This window comes from Trachemys scripta, chromosome 2 (genome assembly GCF_013100865.1).
Source record: "Trachemys scripta elegans isolate TJP31775 chromosome 2, CAS_Tse_1.0, whole genome shotgun sequence".
Classification (NCBI taxonomy): domain Eukaryota; kingdom Metazoa; phylum Chordata; order Testudines; family Emydidae; genus Trachemys; species Trachemys scripta.
Window position 1 is genome coordinate 197,083,267 of NC_048299.1, and position 18,611 is coordinate 197,101,877.

An 18,611-nucleotide genomic window follows, 5' to 3' on the forward strand; every position below is an offset into this window, starting at 1 on the left:
AGCAGTCTCTATGTATGTGCCTGCATTTTTGGATGTGAAAGTTTCTGTTCACCTGTTAGCTACAATTTGTACACGCAAACAGCATTTACATGCTGAAAACAGTATTCAGATGTCTAACTGCCTGACCTATGTACACAAATCTGAGTTTTCAGGAATGCAGAAAGTTGTCTGTTACAAAAGCTGCAATTTGAAAACTGCAAACAATATAGAAGCTGTTGTCACCCGTCTTTTCAAGATCTGTTGCATATTTGTTTTGTAATATCAATTAACATGCAAAGAGAGACTAAAAAGGAAGATTTTAATTCTTTGGTGCTTCAGTGTTTTTGTAATTTCAAATGAGATAGTAAACTGTACAGTTGTGGCACCTAACAGTTTCCTAGCGATCACCAATATAATATGTAGTTTTGCATGCAAGTTTGGCTTAGCCTAAAGTAACCAGAACGTATTGTTTCTGATGGAAACCATGGAGGCCAAAGGGATGTTACCCTGGCCTACTATAAGGTAATCTCATTGGGTCAAATCCTGGGTCTATTGAAGTCAACTGGAGTTTTGCTACCATCTTCAGTGGGGCCTGGATTTCACCCATTGTGTCCTAATAATTTCCTTCGTCATTGCTCTTTGTTATGAGACTCTGGAACTCCCTGGATGTTATGCTGAGGTATCAGAGCAAGGGACTTTTAAAGATCAACAGTTACTTAGGACTCCTTCATATCCTTTCTAAACAATCAACATTACCTCTTGATAGCACTTACTGTTTTACTGATGTTTAATGGCACTTTAAGATAGTTTTTGACAATGAAATTGTTTGACCTGAGCGCCTGTCAAAATAGAGCTCCTGCCCCTTTTAAAACAGGAAGAGCTTTAAATCCTTGTAACTCCTTGCATAATCAAAAATAAACAATGATCTATTTCTAACTCTTCAACTCATTCCCCTGGCCCAAGAATCAGGAAATTCTTACGGGCCTTCTGGTTTCTTTAGACTGGCCTGACTAACCTCCAATTATATCCAGTGATCAACACCAACCCAATCAGCTCATAACAAGAGGCAACGTTAAAATTCAATCAAACTCACCACCAAATTACTGCAAGGAGTGTCTAATAAAGCCTCCCCCTTCACATAGCATGACAGCTATAATGATTACAGTATAATTGAAAACATGATAGGAATAAACAAACATACTTCAGTTAAGCAAGTCAAGAACTTCTCCCGCTCCAATCTCTGAGGCCGAGGCTCATCAGATTCATCAGGAGAATCAAGAGACAATGAATCGAGAAAGAGGTTTTCTGTGGCAGTGCACCTATCACTTTCCTTCAGCTTCGACAGCGACTGATCATCAAACTGTATGGCATCTGAATCAGAATAGGACCTTGCCCCCATTGGATGAGGCACATAAAGGTTTCCCTGGGTTGAAAATGGACGAAGGCTACTCTCCTTCTGGTCACAAAGAATGCTGTCTCCTTTTCGTGTGCTCACTTCTTTTTGAAGCTGAAAAAAGAGCAAATTAAAATTGAAGTTAGCATGGATTATTTGCAGTAGCTCAACACCTCTGTCTTTTCTGTAGAACTTGGCCTTCTGAGACTTTGGCCCTTCACTGTGGACTTTGCAGCTCAGGGAAGTTTCATTTGACTTGACAACTTCCAAAATATTCAAGAGAAGTGAACAGGTTTATACCATTCACTGAATGTACAATGCAGAGAATGAAGGATTCTACAATAGGGAAAATGCAGCATCTTACCATGAGAGGACACTTGAATGCAAGGGACCAGAGAAAAAGTGGAGGAAAATCCACATCAAGAGCCAAACCCATGTATATTTTCAACAATATTTGATTCTGCATTGCAGCTTGCAGTTAGCTCTCCACAAACCACACATTTAGAACTTAATAATTTTAACTGGTTAATTGCGAAAATTATATTATTTGCCAAAATTCAGAAATTATTAAAGGGATCAAACCAAAAGAATTTTTTTTTACATTACCATGATAGTATCTGGAACAGAACAAATAGAACAGGATACAAAATAAAGGTTTGCAGCAATCAAAGACTGACATGGAGCTGAGAAACTCAGGAATTTCCTTGGAAGCAATCCAGATATGGCACTCAGAGGAAAGTAGTCTTAGGGTACATTGACACTTCAAGCTGGACATGTAATTCCCAGCTCAAGTAGACATACCTGCACTAGGGCTGAGTGGGCTAGTGTGCTAAAAATAGCAGGGTAGCCACGGAGGCGCATGTGGTTAGCTGTCCTGACTGTGATCCCACCTGAGTCAGTAGGAACATATTTGAGGTGGTTAGCCTCTTATGCTGCCCACATCACCATGGCTACCCTGTCATTTTTAGGGTACATCTTCTCAAGCTGGAAATTATACCTCCAGTTTGAAGTGTGGATGTACCTTCAGTTCGGACCTCGGCGTATCACTGCTTGGCTCTGACGAAACTAACACTACAGTATGTGTTCATCTCCAAATAGGGAGCTGTTCCCAAGATTCTGAAATCTTGTCCTTTGTGTTTTTAAATGCTCTTTTTAAAACAAACAAAAAAACCACTATTTGAAATCTGAATTTAAAAAAAAGCAAGGCAAAGGGCTTATCTACAGTGACAGCGCTGCAGTTGTAGCTGCGTCACTGTAACGCTTAGTGAAGACGCTGCCTACGCCGAGGGAAGAGCTTCTCCCATCATCATATGTATTCCACCTCCCCGAGAGGCAGTAGCTATACTGATAGGAGAAGTCCTCCCATCGACTTAGCGCTGACTACACCGGCATTTTCCACACCCCTGAGTGATGCAGTTATACTGACCTAAATTCGTAGTGTATACCAGGGCAAAGTCTGGAGTTAATATCATAAGTTCATAAAGTGTAAGGCCAAAAGGGATCAGTAGAACATCTAATCTGACCTCCTGCAGAACACAGGTCCTTAAATGTCACACAGTTACCCCTGTATTTAAATTTCTCTCACTACCATATCCCAAAGAAATGTAATTATAAGCTCCAGGAGTGTTCTGAAGTTCCATCAAAATAATCATGATTGTCTTCTGACTCAATAATATGAGGGCTGCCCCTTGTTAGCAATCTTCAGTCTACACTCTAGATCTAAACCGTGAAAATTCCTTTTAACAAAGGATTAGAACTAGATTTTCAAAACTATGTGGAACTACTGCATGGCTAAAAAAGACAAGGTGAGCACACTACAGGATTGTCAGAATACTAGTTAAGGACTAAGGCATGCAAGGCATGTTCAGAGAAGGTGCATATGTGCATGAGAACCATTAAAGTGACTAGTCTGTACTTCTCAAAAATGGACGGGGAACGGGTGGAGCCACAAATATGGATGAACTAATGACATTTTCAAAAATTAATAGCGTAGGCAACTTTCATTGCAGTTGTAACTGTAACATGACTAAAAATGATATTTCCAAAAACAAGGAATTCCAGCAGGAATATCACTTGTAACTCATATTTGCTGCTAAAACTGCCTGAAAAGGTTTGGATAAGAAGGCTTTTTAGGAAGTCCATGAGGCAAATAAGCTACAGGTGGAATTCATTAGGTAGGAACAGAGTACTGGGTATGTAATATTCAATGGAGGACTTCAAGCTTAAAAAGTTTTCAATGCACATGTGAATAAAAAAGAAATTTTGGAGCTCAGTGAGTGAATTTGAGATGATGAATACCGAAATTCCATACAGCACCTGTCGTGTCAAAAAATCTTTCTGTACCAGATCCTAAGGTTCTTAATTTTTACTTAGGCAAAACCTCTCATTGAAATAATGGGAGTTCTGCTTATTTATAATTTTCAAGACCAGAAGGAACCACTCTGATCGTCCAGTCTGACCTCCTGAATAGCACAGACTATTGGCCTTTCCCAATATAATTCCTAGAGCATAACTTTTAGAAACACATTCAATCTAGATTTAAAAATTGTCAGTGATGGAGAATCTACCATTACACTTGATAAACTGTTCCAATGATTAAATACTCTCACTTATTAACGTATGCCTTATTTCCAGTCTGAATATTGTGTTATACCTGCTAGACTGAAGAGCCCTATGATGGAATACACAAACCTGTCACTGGGCAATAAAGGATTAAGGAGCTAGTCTTGGCTCAGTCAGCCCCACCACAACTGCAAGAGATGCACAGACTGGAGGAGGAGGTGGTAAAGGGAAGCAGAACAGCTCACTTGGGGGCAGAGCAGGGAAGAGAGCAGATCTGCACCTTGCAGCTCCTGAGAGCAAAGCTGAGGGAAAGCAGGATCTCTCCCTACAACAACTGCTCAAAGGTCTCCCATGAGGGAAGGGAGGACCCGCTTTAGATGCGCCCTGAGAGGGAGGCATCCCCCTCCTCCCCAATATGGACACACTAATTCCCCTTCTTTTGTTTATGGACTACCACAGTAGGGGAGAGATTTGGAACGAACCTGGCTGAGGGTCACGCCACAAGAAGAGGCAGCTGCCACGCTGAGAGAGAGGGAGCCACAACACCACACATGGCCACAAGGAGGTGCCAAGCAGTGAGCTGACCTCCTGCACACCTACTGCACAGATGGCGAACTTTGGACAATCTTGGGAGGACTGGGGTAGGAGTGGCTCAGGGAGGGCACCCTTAAGTCACTCCTGGCAGTCAGATCACTGATGGCCCTCACAGGGCCCTGGGCCAGAGCTTAGTGGAGTGGGAGGGCCCAGGCTCTCCTATCAACTCCCCCACCCTGCAGTTTGAAGGGCCTAAGCCCTGACCACTAGGCAGTGCTCTCCATGAACGAAGACCATCACAAGCTCATTATTAACTATTTGTCCCCCATTGTAGTGAGGCAGAGTGGCCTCCCCCTGGACTGGAGAGCGAGGGATCACTACACTCCCCTGGCTGACGGGGTCAAATCCACCCCACCCCCCTCACCGTAAGTAAAAGGACAGGACAGGAAATATAAAGGGAGGGCCCTGCAGCTCAGCTGAGTGGGAGCCAGCAAAGGAGACGGACTCCTCAGCTCTGCTGTGGCACCTTGGAGCTGAATCTGCGCTCTGAAGCACCCTGACCCTGGAGGAGACGGACCCAGATGGGGAGTTGCCAGGACTACCGTCCACTGCGTACCCAGAGGAGCCCGAGGACCTGTGGATTTCAGAAGTATCAAACCCTGGGGAGGTAGGAAGTAGCCCAGGGGCAGCTGACAACTGTTTGGCTCTGTGGCTGATTGCCTCTATGTCGGTGTTTTGTGACTGCATCCCCACTGACTGAGTGGTGGACCTCTCCACCACTGATAGGGCCCTGGGTTGGGACATGGCGAGTTGGGTGGGCCCACGTCCCCCTGCTACCCCACCCCTGGGGTGGCCAACTCCCCGCCATAGGCCAGGAGGCCTGTGTGGACCTACTGTCTATTGAGCTAGGGCTCTAGACTCCCGGGTGCTCATCCTTCCAGAGCCCCCAGACTGTATGGGTGCTCAGCCCTACCGGAACCCCAAGATGTGTGTATTGCTGACTGTCTTAGCCCACATGCTGAGGCTAAAGCCTGCCCTCCACTCTGCCCTGCCAGGGGCTAGGGCTCTAGACTGTGTGTATTTGCTGGCTGCCTTGGCCAGGAGGCTTAGGCTACAGCCTGCTCCCCGCTGGGCCCCACCCAAAGGGCTAGGGCTCCAGACTGCTATTTACCGTCAGCCCCAGCTGAAGGGCTGCTCAGTGTGCTGCCCTGCCCAAGGGTGGAGAAAAGGGCACCAGATTGTTGTTGATTGTTAGACGGGCCCAGAACTATAGACTACTTACAGCTCGGCCCCGCCAGTGAGACCTCAGCCTGAGGGCTACCGCCCAATACAATGAGGCAGAGTGGCCTCCCTCCCCACTGAAGACCGAGGGATCTCTACACCCATGAAGATACTTATTGACTACAATCAAATCACCACCTTCTCTTTGTTAAACTAAACATATTGAGCTCTTTGAATCTATCAATGAGAGGCATGTTTTCTAATCCTTTAATCATTCTTGTGCCTCTTCTCTTAACCCTCTCTAACTTATCAACATCCGTCTTGAATTATGAGCACCAGAACTGGACATAGTATTCTAGCAGCAGTCATGCCAGTGCCAAATATATGGGTAAAATATCTTCTCTACTTCTACTCAAGATTTCCTTGTTTATGCATCCAAGGATCACAAAAGCCCTTTTGGCCATAGTGCCACACTGGAATCTTGTGTTCGGCTGATTATCCATCATGACCCCCAAATCTTTTTCAGAGTCACTGTTTACCAGGATAGAGTCCCCCATCCTCTAAGTATGGCCTACAGTCTTTCTTCCTGGATGTATACATTTATAGTTAGCCATATTAAAACACATACTGTTTGCTTGCACCCAGCTTACCAAGCGATCCCAATTGCTCTGAACCAATGACCTGTCCCCTTTGTTATTTGCCACTCCTCCAAGTTTTGTGTCATCTGCAATCTTTATCATTGCTGATTTTATGTTTTCTTCCAGGTCATTGATAAAAATGTTAAATATCATAGGGACCCCACTAGAAACACATCCACTCAATGATGATTCCCTGTTTGCAATTACATTTTGAGAGCTAACAGTTAAGACAGCTTTAAATCTATTCAATTGTGCCATGTTAATTTTTTAAATCTAGTTTTAAAATTTAAAGTAAATCTAGTTTTTTAAATCAAAATTTTGGGTGGTATCAAATCAAATGCCTTACAGAAGTCTAAGTATATTACATCAAGACAATTCCCTTTATCAACCAAACTTGTAATCTCATCAAAAATATATATATCAGCTTAGTTTGACAGGATCTATTTTCCATTAATCCATGCTGATTGGCATGAATTATATTATTTTCCTTTAATTCTTTATTATTTGAGTCCACTCTATTATCTTGCCAAGGATTGATGTCAGACTGGCTGTCCTATAATTACCCCGGTCATCTCATTTATCCTTTTTAAATACTGGCAAAAAATTAGCTTTCTTCCAGTCTTCTGAAACTTCCCTGGTGTTCCACAACTTATTGAAAATCAACATTCAATGATCCAGTGACCTCCTCAGCCATCTCTTTTAAAACTCTTGGATGCAAGTTCTCTGGACCTGCTGATTTAAAAATGTCTGATTTTAGAACCTGCCATTTAACATCCTCCTTAGATACTAGTGGAATGGAAAGTGTTATCATCAGCATATATATGACATCATCTGTTTTTCCCCCAATATTTATTGAACACTTCCACCTTTTTCGCATTTTTATTGATAATTCTATCATTTCCATCTAGTAATGGACCAATACCATTGAGTAAGAACTGAATAAAAATTGAATAAAACTTCAGGATTTGGGTAATTTTATAGGACATCTCAAACAACTTAATTTACAGTAACTAACTAAGGGTACATCTACACTACAGCGGGGAGTCGATTTAAGATACGCAAATTCAGCTACGTGAATAGCATAGCTGAATTCGACATATTGCAGCCGACTTACCCCGTTGTGAGGACGGCGGCAAAATCGACTTCTGCGGCTTTTTGTCGTCGGCGCTTACTACCACCTCCGCTGGTGGAGTTAGAGCGCCGATTCGGGGATCGATTGTCGCGTCCCGATGGGACGCGATAAATCGATCCCCGAGAGGTCGATTTCTACCCGCCGATTCAGGCGGGTAGTATTGACCTAGCCTTAGGGATTCAATTGTAAGGAGAAATAGTTAGTACATATTTTTTCCTTTTCCTTGTACACGTGTCCAGTTGCAAACCCTACATGATTTTCATATGCCTTTCTAATACTACCCGTCTTTGGAGCTGTACGGCAAATCAATATGGTTTACTGGATTAGCCTATAAATGTTAAACAACTGAAATGAAGATAAATGATAAGATGACGTTCAGTAAAGACGAGTGCAAAGTATTACACTTAGGAAGGAAAAATCAAATGCACAACTGTAAAATGGGGAACGACTGGCTGTGGAAAAGGAACTGGGGTGGTATAGTGGAGTACAAATTGAATATCAGTCAACAATGTAGTGCAGCTGAAAAAAAACCCAAATGCCGTTCTGGGGTGTATTAACAGGAGTGTCAGATGTAAGATACAGAGTAGTTGTTGGGCTCTATTCAGCACTGGTGAGGCCTCCGCTGAAGTACTGTGTCCAATTCTGGGCACCATAGTTTAAGCAAGATATGAACAAACTGGAGTGAGTCCAGAAGAGAGCAACAAAAATGATAAGAGATTTGGAAAACATGGCCTATGAAGAGAGGCTAAAAGCACTACGCATGTTTAGTCTTGAGAAGAGAAGGCTGAAGGAGGACATAAGAGTCTTCAAATATATACAAGATTTTCATAAAGAGGATCGTGATCAACTGTTCTCCATGTCGCTGAGGACAGGGAAAAGTAAACAGCTTAGTTTGCAGCAAGGGAGATTCGAGTTAGATATTAGAAAAAGCTTTCAGACTGTAAGGTATAGTTAAGCACTGGAGTAGGCTTCCAGTGGAGGCTGTAGAATCCTCATCATTGGAGGCTTTTAAGAACAGGTTAGACAAGCACCAGTCAGGGATGGTCTAGGTATACTTAATCCTGACTCAGCATGGGGGGATGGACTAGATCAACGTTTCTCAACCTTTTTGATACCAGGCACTGGCTTGCTACTTTCCTAAACTGTGGCAGGGAGATTTCAGGGACTGGCGCTGGTCCACGGACTGGTTGTTGAGAAACACTGAACTAGATGACCTCTTGAACTTCCTTCCAGTCCTATATTTCTATGGTTCTGTGGAAATGAGAAATATTAGTCTAAATTTTCAAAAGTGACTAGTGATTTTGGGTGTCCAACTTGAGATACTTTAAAGGGGCCTGATTTTCAGAAAGTGCTAAAACCTCAACATCTAAAAATCATTCCACTTTAAGGTGGCTCAGGGAACCCAAAACTTTTGGCACCAAACCAATTAGGCACTTTTTTGAAATGTTGGCAACAGTTGAAATGTTGGTATGTATACACACATGCACACTGGGAGAAGAGAGATGAAATGCTCATGTTCATACCTACAAAGAAAAACAACTTTGAACGTAATTAATTTAAGAATTTTAAGTGCTAGGTGGTGTGATCAGGGCAAAATGAAGCTTGATATTATAATACAGGATGAGGTCCCAAAGGGTAATACAGTGACAATGAAGTTGAAGAGCGAATATTTAAAAGCTGTGAAAAGAATTAGGTCACCAAGCTTTTTATGTCTGAGTAATATTCCCATAAACTATCCAAAACAAAATATTTCATAATTTGTATGTCTCTCTCTCTCTCATGTATTATGTAGGAACTATGAAGACCGATAAGCAGAAAGCATGAGTATGAAACTTGGGAAATATGATTTTGTTATCTTCTAGATTCTATTTTCAAGCATACATTCTGTGTATTTTCCCCATACACTGAGTGTACAGAGCAAAACACTGTAAAGATAAGGTTTAGAGATATGCTAATTGCTTCCATATAAAGCAGAACATGACTAAGAGCTGAAAGGATATTGAACTAAAAGCCTGCAAATCTCTGGTAGTTTCCTGCCATACAGGGAAATGCTTGCTCATAAACATAGATGGCTTTGTGAATTTATATGGTCAGATAGCCATATTTTCAAAATGCTATTTTTGACTGCTTGGTCCTTTGGAAATAGGTTGATTTTATTTTTGGATGTTCAGAGCCGTATGTCACAGAAACCTGACAACATCTTTTGTGAAGATCTGCCCTATGCCATTACAGTTGAGAAAAAGGAGGGGAATTTCTAATCTCCTTTTTTGGGTAAAAGACAAATTTCATGTCCAAGCAGATCTGAGAGCAATGTATACATTGTTTCCTTAGCAAATCACACAGATCTAAAACATATCCTTCATGTGACTGCTCAAGTAATTTCACAAATACTGGTGTTAGAGTAAATGAAAATGCTATAAGGACTTTTCATTTACTACAGTGGACTTTAGATTAGGCCCTACATTTCTTACACAGATGCATTTAAAGCATTGCTGTAGTAATGCATAATATAGGAAAAGCTGTCGAGAAACTGAATCCAGGTTACTATTCCAGGACATTTTTAAAAATGGCAGACTAGAAATTATGTATACAAACTCAGTTAATTCTTTGGAGGCTGGCTATGTGTTGTATATAGATCCACTTAAATATTCACTTATGCATTTATGGCTGTCTGGAAAATGCCTGAGTTCTAAGAATTAATAATTGAAAGGATTTGAGAACACAAATCCAGAGCACTGGTTGGAAAACTGACACTCTTTCTATACAGTAATGAAAAATATATTACTTTCCTCTCTAGTGATTTGAGACTGAAACTGGAATCTATCAGTGATACTGCAAACAAACACTTTATTGCATAACATATACAACTAATTCTCACTCTGTTTCTGAACAATAACAAAAAGAACCAGTTCCAGGGTGAATTGAGAGCTAGTAAGTAGTCTACTCAGGATGATACAGATAGGTTCCATCTGGTTTAAAGAAAATTAAAGGCTAGGAAACATTAAAAATTATTTCCCCCCTAATTTTCAGCTTCTAATCATGTTAAATTCCCCCAGAGTATTGAACAGACACAAGGGTGATATTGCGTACAAAACAAAACGAACTTCACAGGGACAGCAAACTAAACCCCCAAACAGGTACTGAAGCATCTGTAAACAAATGTTTGCACCCGTGTCCCTTTAACACACAGGGAAACTTTTTTACAGCTATGAATTTCCTGTTTTATTTGGGAACCAAGTACACCCTTGGGAGGAGATCAGAGGTTTTCGCATTAGAACGCCATTCTAGACACCATGGGAGACCATCAGTCCAGTCAAGCCAGAGAAAGATTAAGCTGTTAAAACACCCCACAAAACTGAGAGTTAAGGGGTTTCTATTAGCAATTCTGCCACAGGAAGTAGGTCCCGTGCCTTAGTTGCCACATCTGAAAAACAGACATTATAATATTTACCTAAATTAGAGGGTGTTGTGCAGCCTAATTCATTAATGTTTGCAAAGCACCTTCAAAGATCCTAGGCTACAAGATGATAAAGAAATGCAGAATGTTATTTATTATTATTATAAATGAAGAGAGAGAGGTTGAATCAGTTTCAAATTTTTTCCTCTGTCTGCACAGCTGTCTATGTCTGCCCTCCTTTCTTCTTGCCCAGATAGCCCCTTTTGCAAGCCCTGTCTTCTCCCACATGTAGTGATGGATGGAATGGGTTACCTAGGGAGGTGGTGGAATCTCCTTCCTTAGAGGTTTTTCAGGTGAGGCTTGACAAAGCCTTGGCTGGGATGATTTAGTTGGGGATTGGTCCTGCTTTGAGTAGGGGGATGGACTAGATGACCTCCTGAGGTCCCTTCCAACCCTGATATTCTGTGATTCTGTGATGGTTTCAAGAATTATCAATAGTGTCGGATTTTTCCTGAATTCTCCGTGTTCAAACACCCTGGAATAAATTAGGAGTACTCTTTAACCCACAATATGTATTGCCTAGTGGGTCTTCTTTAGCTCCTCACTGAAGCACATAAGGTGGGAGAGTGCAATACAGAAAATGTACCCTTTTCATAAACTGGTTATGAAGAACACCAGACTTTCACCAATTTAGCACGAAAAGCTAATTTGTATAACACCCAAGAGTAACTGCTGCTTAAAGAGCACACACTAATCTGGTGCAATTCAGCTTTTGATGTCCCATAGACAGAAAGTAACTGGTAAAATGCAAACTAGAATTTCAATTGTTTTCTGTTCTTCTGATGCATAATTTTGATCGTAACAACGGTCAGCCAAAAACTGTATTTTACCTTTTCCTATTCAACTTGCATGTGTGAGTCTGTCTGTGCGTCTTTTCCAGACAAATAATAATGCCATTGTGTCTACTTGATGTCAAACGTTCAAATCAGTGTCTCCTGAGCATTTGGGCATGAAAACTGAGTAGTTAGATGTACAATTGCCAAATGTGTAACAGAAATGGGATGGGCAAAAACTGTGTATAAGCAGTATCAGAAGCAGCATTTGAATATTTGGCCTTACTGTAGCTACTTAGCTGTTATCAGACTGGCTTCTTCAGCATCATCACGTGCATTACTTTACTAGAGGGAATAATTCAAATTGAGACTGAACTGTCATAGCTGCTGCATCTTTGGTGGTGAATTTATGGATGGTCAGATTTTCTGGGCAGTGAAAGATCTGCCAAATCTTGACTAAGATAGGGTTGCCACCTTTCTAATGGTTGGTAACTGTACTCCCAGACCACGCACCCGCTCTGCTTCTTTCCCAGGCCCCGTCCCCTTCTCTGCCTCTTCCTCCCCAGATCACAAAAGCCAGACATCAGGGCTCGTCAAGTGACGCCTGGACACACAAGCCTAAAACCGGACGGGTGGCAACCCCCTAGACTAACCCTAACTGTCGGATTTAGATTTTCAGCAAGAAAAAAAGATGCATAAAAGGTTTCGGATGGAGACAATCAATGTGATTGTGCATGCGTTTGGTAAATGGAACGAGGAAGGAAATGACCATTAACTTGGAACTGCTTTCTCAGATGCTAATAATCCATGCAAGATACTGTGTTTCCCTTCCCGTCCCCAACCCCTCTCCCCACTGTATTTTTATCATTGCATATTATGAGAAACACCGATGTGGCAAAGAACCCAACTTATTCCTGTGCAATTTCTTAATAACGTTTCTTGACCGTGATCTGAATTTGGATAATATGTATAAATTAGCATATTCAGCTAGTCACCTGATCAGCCAATGCCCTCTTACCTGTTCTATCCTCCTTAGCAATTCCTTCTTTTGTCGCTCCCACTCTCGCCGGTCTCTGTCCAATCTATCCTGAAGCTCCATCTTTTCCCTGTTCCAATTCTTCTCACTGTGCTGGAGTTGCCATCGTAGGTCCATCACCAAGCTGTGACTGTCAGCCAGCAATTTCTTGTGCTCCTCTCTCTCCCTCTTAAAAGCTCCCTTTGAATCAGTGGTCAGGACAGCTTCCCCCTGGGCTTTTTCATTCTTCCCTTCCAGCTGCCAATAAAATGAGAAGCTGTTAGTTAGTCTTATTTCCCAGGTAAAGCTTGTGCTAGACAAAGAATGTAATTATAAAGTGATACTGTTAATGTTTTCACACCCAAAGTATCACTAACCTTAAAATGCAGTTTTGCTTAGGAAAAGTAATGAAAATAATGATACTGTGAGGACTCCTTGTTTTTAATGTTAACAGTTTCCAGATCCAGTCTGTTCAGTTTACCAATAAAAAGGTAATTTTCCTAAATGCCAGTTCTGCAAACCCATCCTGGGATCTGACAGTCACACTGGCTCTTTCTGGCTTGTGCATATCACTGGCAATAAAGGTAACACAGGGCCTAATTCTGACTTCATCACGATACCTGTGTAAGCACAATGGGCCGGTCCTCAGCTATGCTTGGGCGGCTTTGCAAGGCTGCATCAGTGCAAAGCAGCCCCTAAAGCCACTGGATTTGTCCCCTGGGAGTCCCTCTGTACAAAGTAATCTTCAGGTAGCACACAGAGGCTCTTATCCCACCCTTACTCATGGCTCCTGGTGAAGGGGAAAGCATCAGGACAAAAGGGTGTAGCTGGGGCATCCCCAGGCCTCAATAATCTCTGGCATTTGGAGTGATCCCTTGAGCAGCCTTTAAACTAGGACTGGGGTCTTACTTTCAGTCTGCCCCACTAAAAGTTACCTAACACTGCCTCCCTCCGCTCTCCTTCAGTTTGTGCTGAAGACAGCTTAGCTGGACCAGAGGATCTGGCCCATTGTGTTCTATTGGGTTTCTATACATGTAATGAAGGGAAGAATTTGGCCCTGAAACTGGAACTTCATTAACAACTCTGTCAATGATGTGTGAACCAGAATCGATTCAGGCGCTTCTCCCTTGGATCTGCAGGCAAACAGGAGTAAAAAGAAGTGAAAACTCATTTTTGTCTCTAAAGTAAGAAGCAATTACTCTGAATACACACAGGAGACCTATCTGTTGGGAAAAGCACACCTTCTGTGAAAGAAGACAACAACACTTTAAAACGGTTATTCCTGGGAAATATGTCCAGTTCGAAATACCTGTCTGAGCAACAGGAAATTCATGCTGAATCTCAGGGTAAGTTGCCCAACAGTGATGCCTAAAGACTATGAAACAGTCTCCCAAAGGGAATGGTGGAAATCCCATCCCTTGAGTAATTTAAAACTGTACTACTGTGAGCTCTAGGGAACAATCCGGCATTGGGCACTGGGAGTGACAAATAGACCTAATCGATCTCTTCTACCTCTCACTTCTCTGATCCTCTTATTTAAAAAGCAAACACACGAATAGCTAATCTTAGCAATGTCCACAATAAACAATGTGTCCCACTGCCTAGGCTGTCTCTGCAGCAGTTAGCTAACAAGTACTGTATTATTTCTAGCCCTGTGCTGACAACATCTGATGGTACTGTGCCCAGACACAGATGTATTGGGATATTACAGACACTGGGTCTTTTTTTACACCCATTTATACCTGTGAAAGCCTACTGAAGTGAGGTCTGACTACAAAGGGATCACACTGGCAGAATTTGCCTCAATAAGCTGAAGTTGTTGATGAACAACCAGAAACACAGGTGCCAGGTTTAGCTCTCTTCAACATAGGAGAAAAAGTAATGTTTGCCAAATGAAAAAATTAAAACAGAAAGGGTAGAAATGTCAAACTTCTAAGAGGGGGTTCCTAAAAACAGAGAGTAAAACAATAAAGCTGAAATTTCAAAAGCCCTCAGCATTTGTCTATCTCGGCTCTTACTGGTCAATGATCAAACTTCCCTTGACTTGAATGGGACCAGAGTTAGGCAGAGTTAGGGTACGTTTACACCGGAGCTGAGAGGTGTAATTCTCAGCTCAAAGATACATACCTGTGCTTTCTCTGATTGAGCTATTATGCTAAATATAGACTCATAGCTAGGGCAATGCAAGTGGTGGAATGGGCTAGCCGCCCTGAGTATGATCCCATCCGAGACCACGGGTACATGTCTATTTTTAGCATGCTAGCTCAACTGGAGATAGTGCAGCTATGTTTCCTCAAGCTCGAAATTTCACCTTCTAGCTCCAGCGTAGACATACTCTGAAAGTTAGGATGATCTAGCTGGCAGATAGGGTACTGAAATTGAATTCAGGCGATCTGGGATGAATATGCAACTCTGCCACAGAATTCCTAGATGACCTTAGGCAAGTCACATCATATACCTGGTGCCTCAATTTCCTCTCTATAAAATGAGGATAATATCTACCGAACACAGGAGTGTTGGGACGATAAAATCCATTAATGATTCTGAAGGGCTCAGATTCCACTGCAACAAGAACTGTATAAGTTACTAGATAGGAAATATGGGGAGCAGCACTTTTTAAAATCCCATCCTAAATAAATAACTACAGAAAACGTCTGAAGTAAAAACGTGCTATGCATTAATTTCATTTTAGCACAAATGTGTCAGCCTCAAAAGCTTCTCATTCTTTCACATCAAGATAACAGAGCAACAGGCCCATTAGAAATACAGTATCTACATAGAGTAGATTAAATCCAGCTACCCCTCTCTCTATACTCATTCTGATGGCAATGATGTTCCATTCACCTTTATACCCGAAATGAACATTTACAAGCATGGTCTTGTGCCCCTCAGTTGACTGTTTTTATTTCTATTTCTCTCCAAGTTTTTGTCTTCCTTGAATAAGCTCCTCGCTCACCCCGATATCTAGTGATGGCTAAAGGTGACCTGCAAACATAATACTCAATCATGCATATTAGGCACTGTCTACTCTTGGGTGGTGCAGAGCTACACTGCTCCTGGGGGAGCGCTGGATGGTATTATAACTTAGACAGGCATCACTGGCCAAATTCTCCAGTGCAGTTTAGCCACTCAGGTGGACATAAGGCTTCAAGAGTAGCCAATTTGTTCTCTTCCTTCCCCCGCACATCCTGGTGCACGCCCAGAAAGGATTTCCAAAATTTAGCTCAAAAATGTACTCACTTCATTAACTGAGAAAGATGTAGCAAATGTTGCCAATTTCCAAGCTCATAATGTAAATAACAAAGAAAAAACTTCTTATTTTTGGTTACAACTGTCAAATGTGTGTCCAAATGGCTCCAGTTCCACTTGATGCCACAGCAGACAGTAGATTGAGGAGTCACAACTACCACTGCAGCCAGCCCACTGAGGGTCAGCCAAGCCATTTTAGTGCAGGATATGGCATTGCGTGTAATGGGATTTTTCCGGGTGCAGGGGTGGAGTGGGGCGGGGGTGGAGGATTGTTTTTACTATTGTTTGATCTCCCTTGGAAGACTATGGGTTAGCTGTTAGCTCCTGCTGGGTTTACTTGGTAGCTGTCACACCACAGAATTATGCATGTTAGGGTTTTATGCAAAGCCTGGGTCAGCCAATACAGTCAAGGAACCTAAAGAGTCAGGTGAAGTAACTTTTATGTGTTTTTTTATCTCTTAGCCCAACAATGGGTCATTTAGGACAGAGTTTTGAAATATTTAGAGGTCCCCTTCAGGGGACATTAACACATCTTCAAATTTCCCATCCTACAACAGAAGCCCCAGGTGCTGGCTGCTAGAGTGCAATCTCAACCCTACAACTTTGTTAAAACCTAGGGGAATAATGTCACAACATGCAATAGCTGTGGCTAGCGTGTTATGTTGTGGAGACTTGCCAGAGACCAGTACTAATTCTCAAGATGTCCTGCAGCACTGAAACATCAAATGCAGGCCAAAAAGCAAGCCCCTTGCTTTTGCAATCTTCTTCTAATGTGTGGAGTTTGCATCATCATCATCCTTTGTAAGTAAATTTATTCTTTTGTTTAGGAAATTACAGGACAAAAAGCAAACCTTAGCAAGACACATTCTCTCTCTATCTCATTCTCCTCGTAACACTTGTTGCCTATATATCTTAGAGCAAAATCTTCGCCTTGGATGAACAAAAGAAGGCATGGCGGACTGGCCTGGTGCCAAACAAATGGGAGGTCCCTATGCCATCTTGCCTGTGAAAGGTAGGATAGCTCAGTGGGAGAGAGGGATGTGCTCTAAAAAGGGAGTGTCATGCAACTCCTGTAGAGTCCACAATAGATTTCAGATTATTAGCAGGGAAGCTGGTGACCAGACAACACCTCCAAAGCTGCCAGACCACAATTCCTTGGTTTTGGAGAACCAAAAGAGCACAGGTTGTCTTCCCCACACTGCAGAAATGAACCTGAAGGAGGAAGAGTTGTCCTGCAGCTTCTCTGCCCCAAGTGCACCTGTGCAACACAAAGCAGGGTTTGGTTGTTATACTGATATCTCCCAAACTCCAAGCTCTTCTAAATGCCCAGAAAAGCAAGATCTTTGGTTGGCCCATCATTCTCTTTCATTATCTTAAAACCAAAGCCCAAGGGCCTTCCTGAAAAGTAAGACACACTCACAATCCTGTAGGTCAAGGTTTTCATTTTTAATGTGCATTCTATTAAATCTTCCTGTTGTACTCAAAAGCAGCAGGTATATTATCATGACTGGCTACCAGGAGAGTTTTCTTCCCCCACCTCTACACAGGGATCCCCAGCCATCAAAATTTCAAACTTGCTTCAGTAACCATAAATTAACAGGTGAACATCTCAAGGAAAATACTCTTTCTAATCTTACTTACTGCTTCACAGGTAAACTATAGTAGTCAGGAGAGCAAGAGAAACCAGGAAGTCACTGATTCTTTTATTCATTGTTGCGTGTCTTCATAGTTCTCTCACTCACTGGTTAAAGAAGATTGTCCCAGGAGGAACAGATCTCACTACATCTGCCCAGGAAGAGAGGGAGCACTTCCTAGGGTATGTCTATGCTGGAGCAATAATTCTCAGCTTGGGTAAACATACCTGCACTAGCTCTGATGAAGCTAGGGAGCTAAAAATAACAGTGGCTGCACAGGCAGTGGGATCAGCTAGCTGTCCTGAGTCTGTACCTAGGGTTTCAGACAGGATTGTACATGGGGTGGGTGGACTAGCCTGTCCTGCAACTCATGGTACTGCAGCTCTACTGTTATTTTTAGTGCGCTAGCTTGATCAGAGCTAGCACAGGTTTGTCTGCCTGAACTGGGAATTACACCTTTAGCTCCAGTGTAGAAGTATCCTTAGTGTGGAACCTAGCCAGGAAGAGAAGGGGAAGCTCTTCCTCTGCTTTTACCAGAGGTGGGGGAGCTGCACTCCTCATTCCCCCTTATGGTAACCCCTATTCTTTATAACAGGTAAGATGGTGCCTCCCATCACCATGACATAGTAGGTTGCACCATGATTGACGTGACTGACCTGGTTGATTGATTAAAGTTTTTATTATTCCACGTTTTCACAGAATATGAAATGATGTTACTGCAACTACTCAAAGCTGTCATTGCATAAGTCATTCACCAGTTCCTCTCCCACTGATTTTGAGAATGAACCTACATAGAATGTTTTGGTTTTTGAACAGCTAGTGTTATGTTTTGTTATTTCTGTCTTCCTTGTGGTTGTGAGTACACCTGTAATATCGCAGTGGGATGATTTCTGGGACTATCATAATTGACATTCTGATGATTTATGTGGTATCTTTATTGATATTTCATTAGTGGGCTTGTCTAATGTCACGATGTGCAGATATCACTCGGATATTGGTAAGAGATGATCTCCATGTGTTACAT

The 18,611-nt window shown here is 42.2% G+C and overlaps 1 protein-coding gene across 7 annotated transcripts in view; it reads right to left on the reverse strand.

The window, feature by feature from the left end:
- The window catches only part of MTCL1 (microtubule crosslinking factor 1), a 201,278-nt gene that overhangs the window by 14,156 nt on the left and 168,511 nt on the right, over nucleotides 1–18,611 (reverse strand). For all 7 annotated transcript variants that reach the window (XM_034762628.1, XM_034762626.1, XM_034762625.1 and 4 more), the window contains 2 exons: nucleotides 12,708–12,962; nucleotides 1,181–1,486 (listed from right to left, as the gene is read on the reverse strand). In XM_034762628.1, the coding sequence (XP_034618519.1) occupies nucleotides 1,181–1,486; nucleotides 12,708–12,962 (561 nt within the window). The remainder of the gene's footprint in view (nucleotides 1–1,180; nucleotides 1,487–12,707; nucleotides 12,963–18,611) is intronic.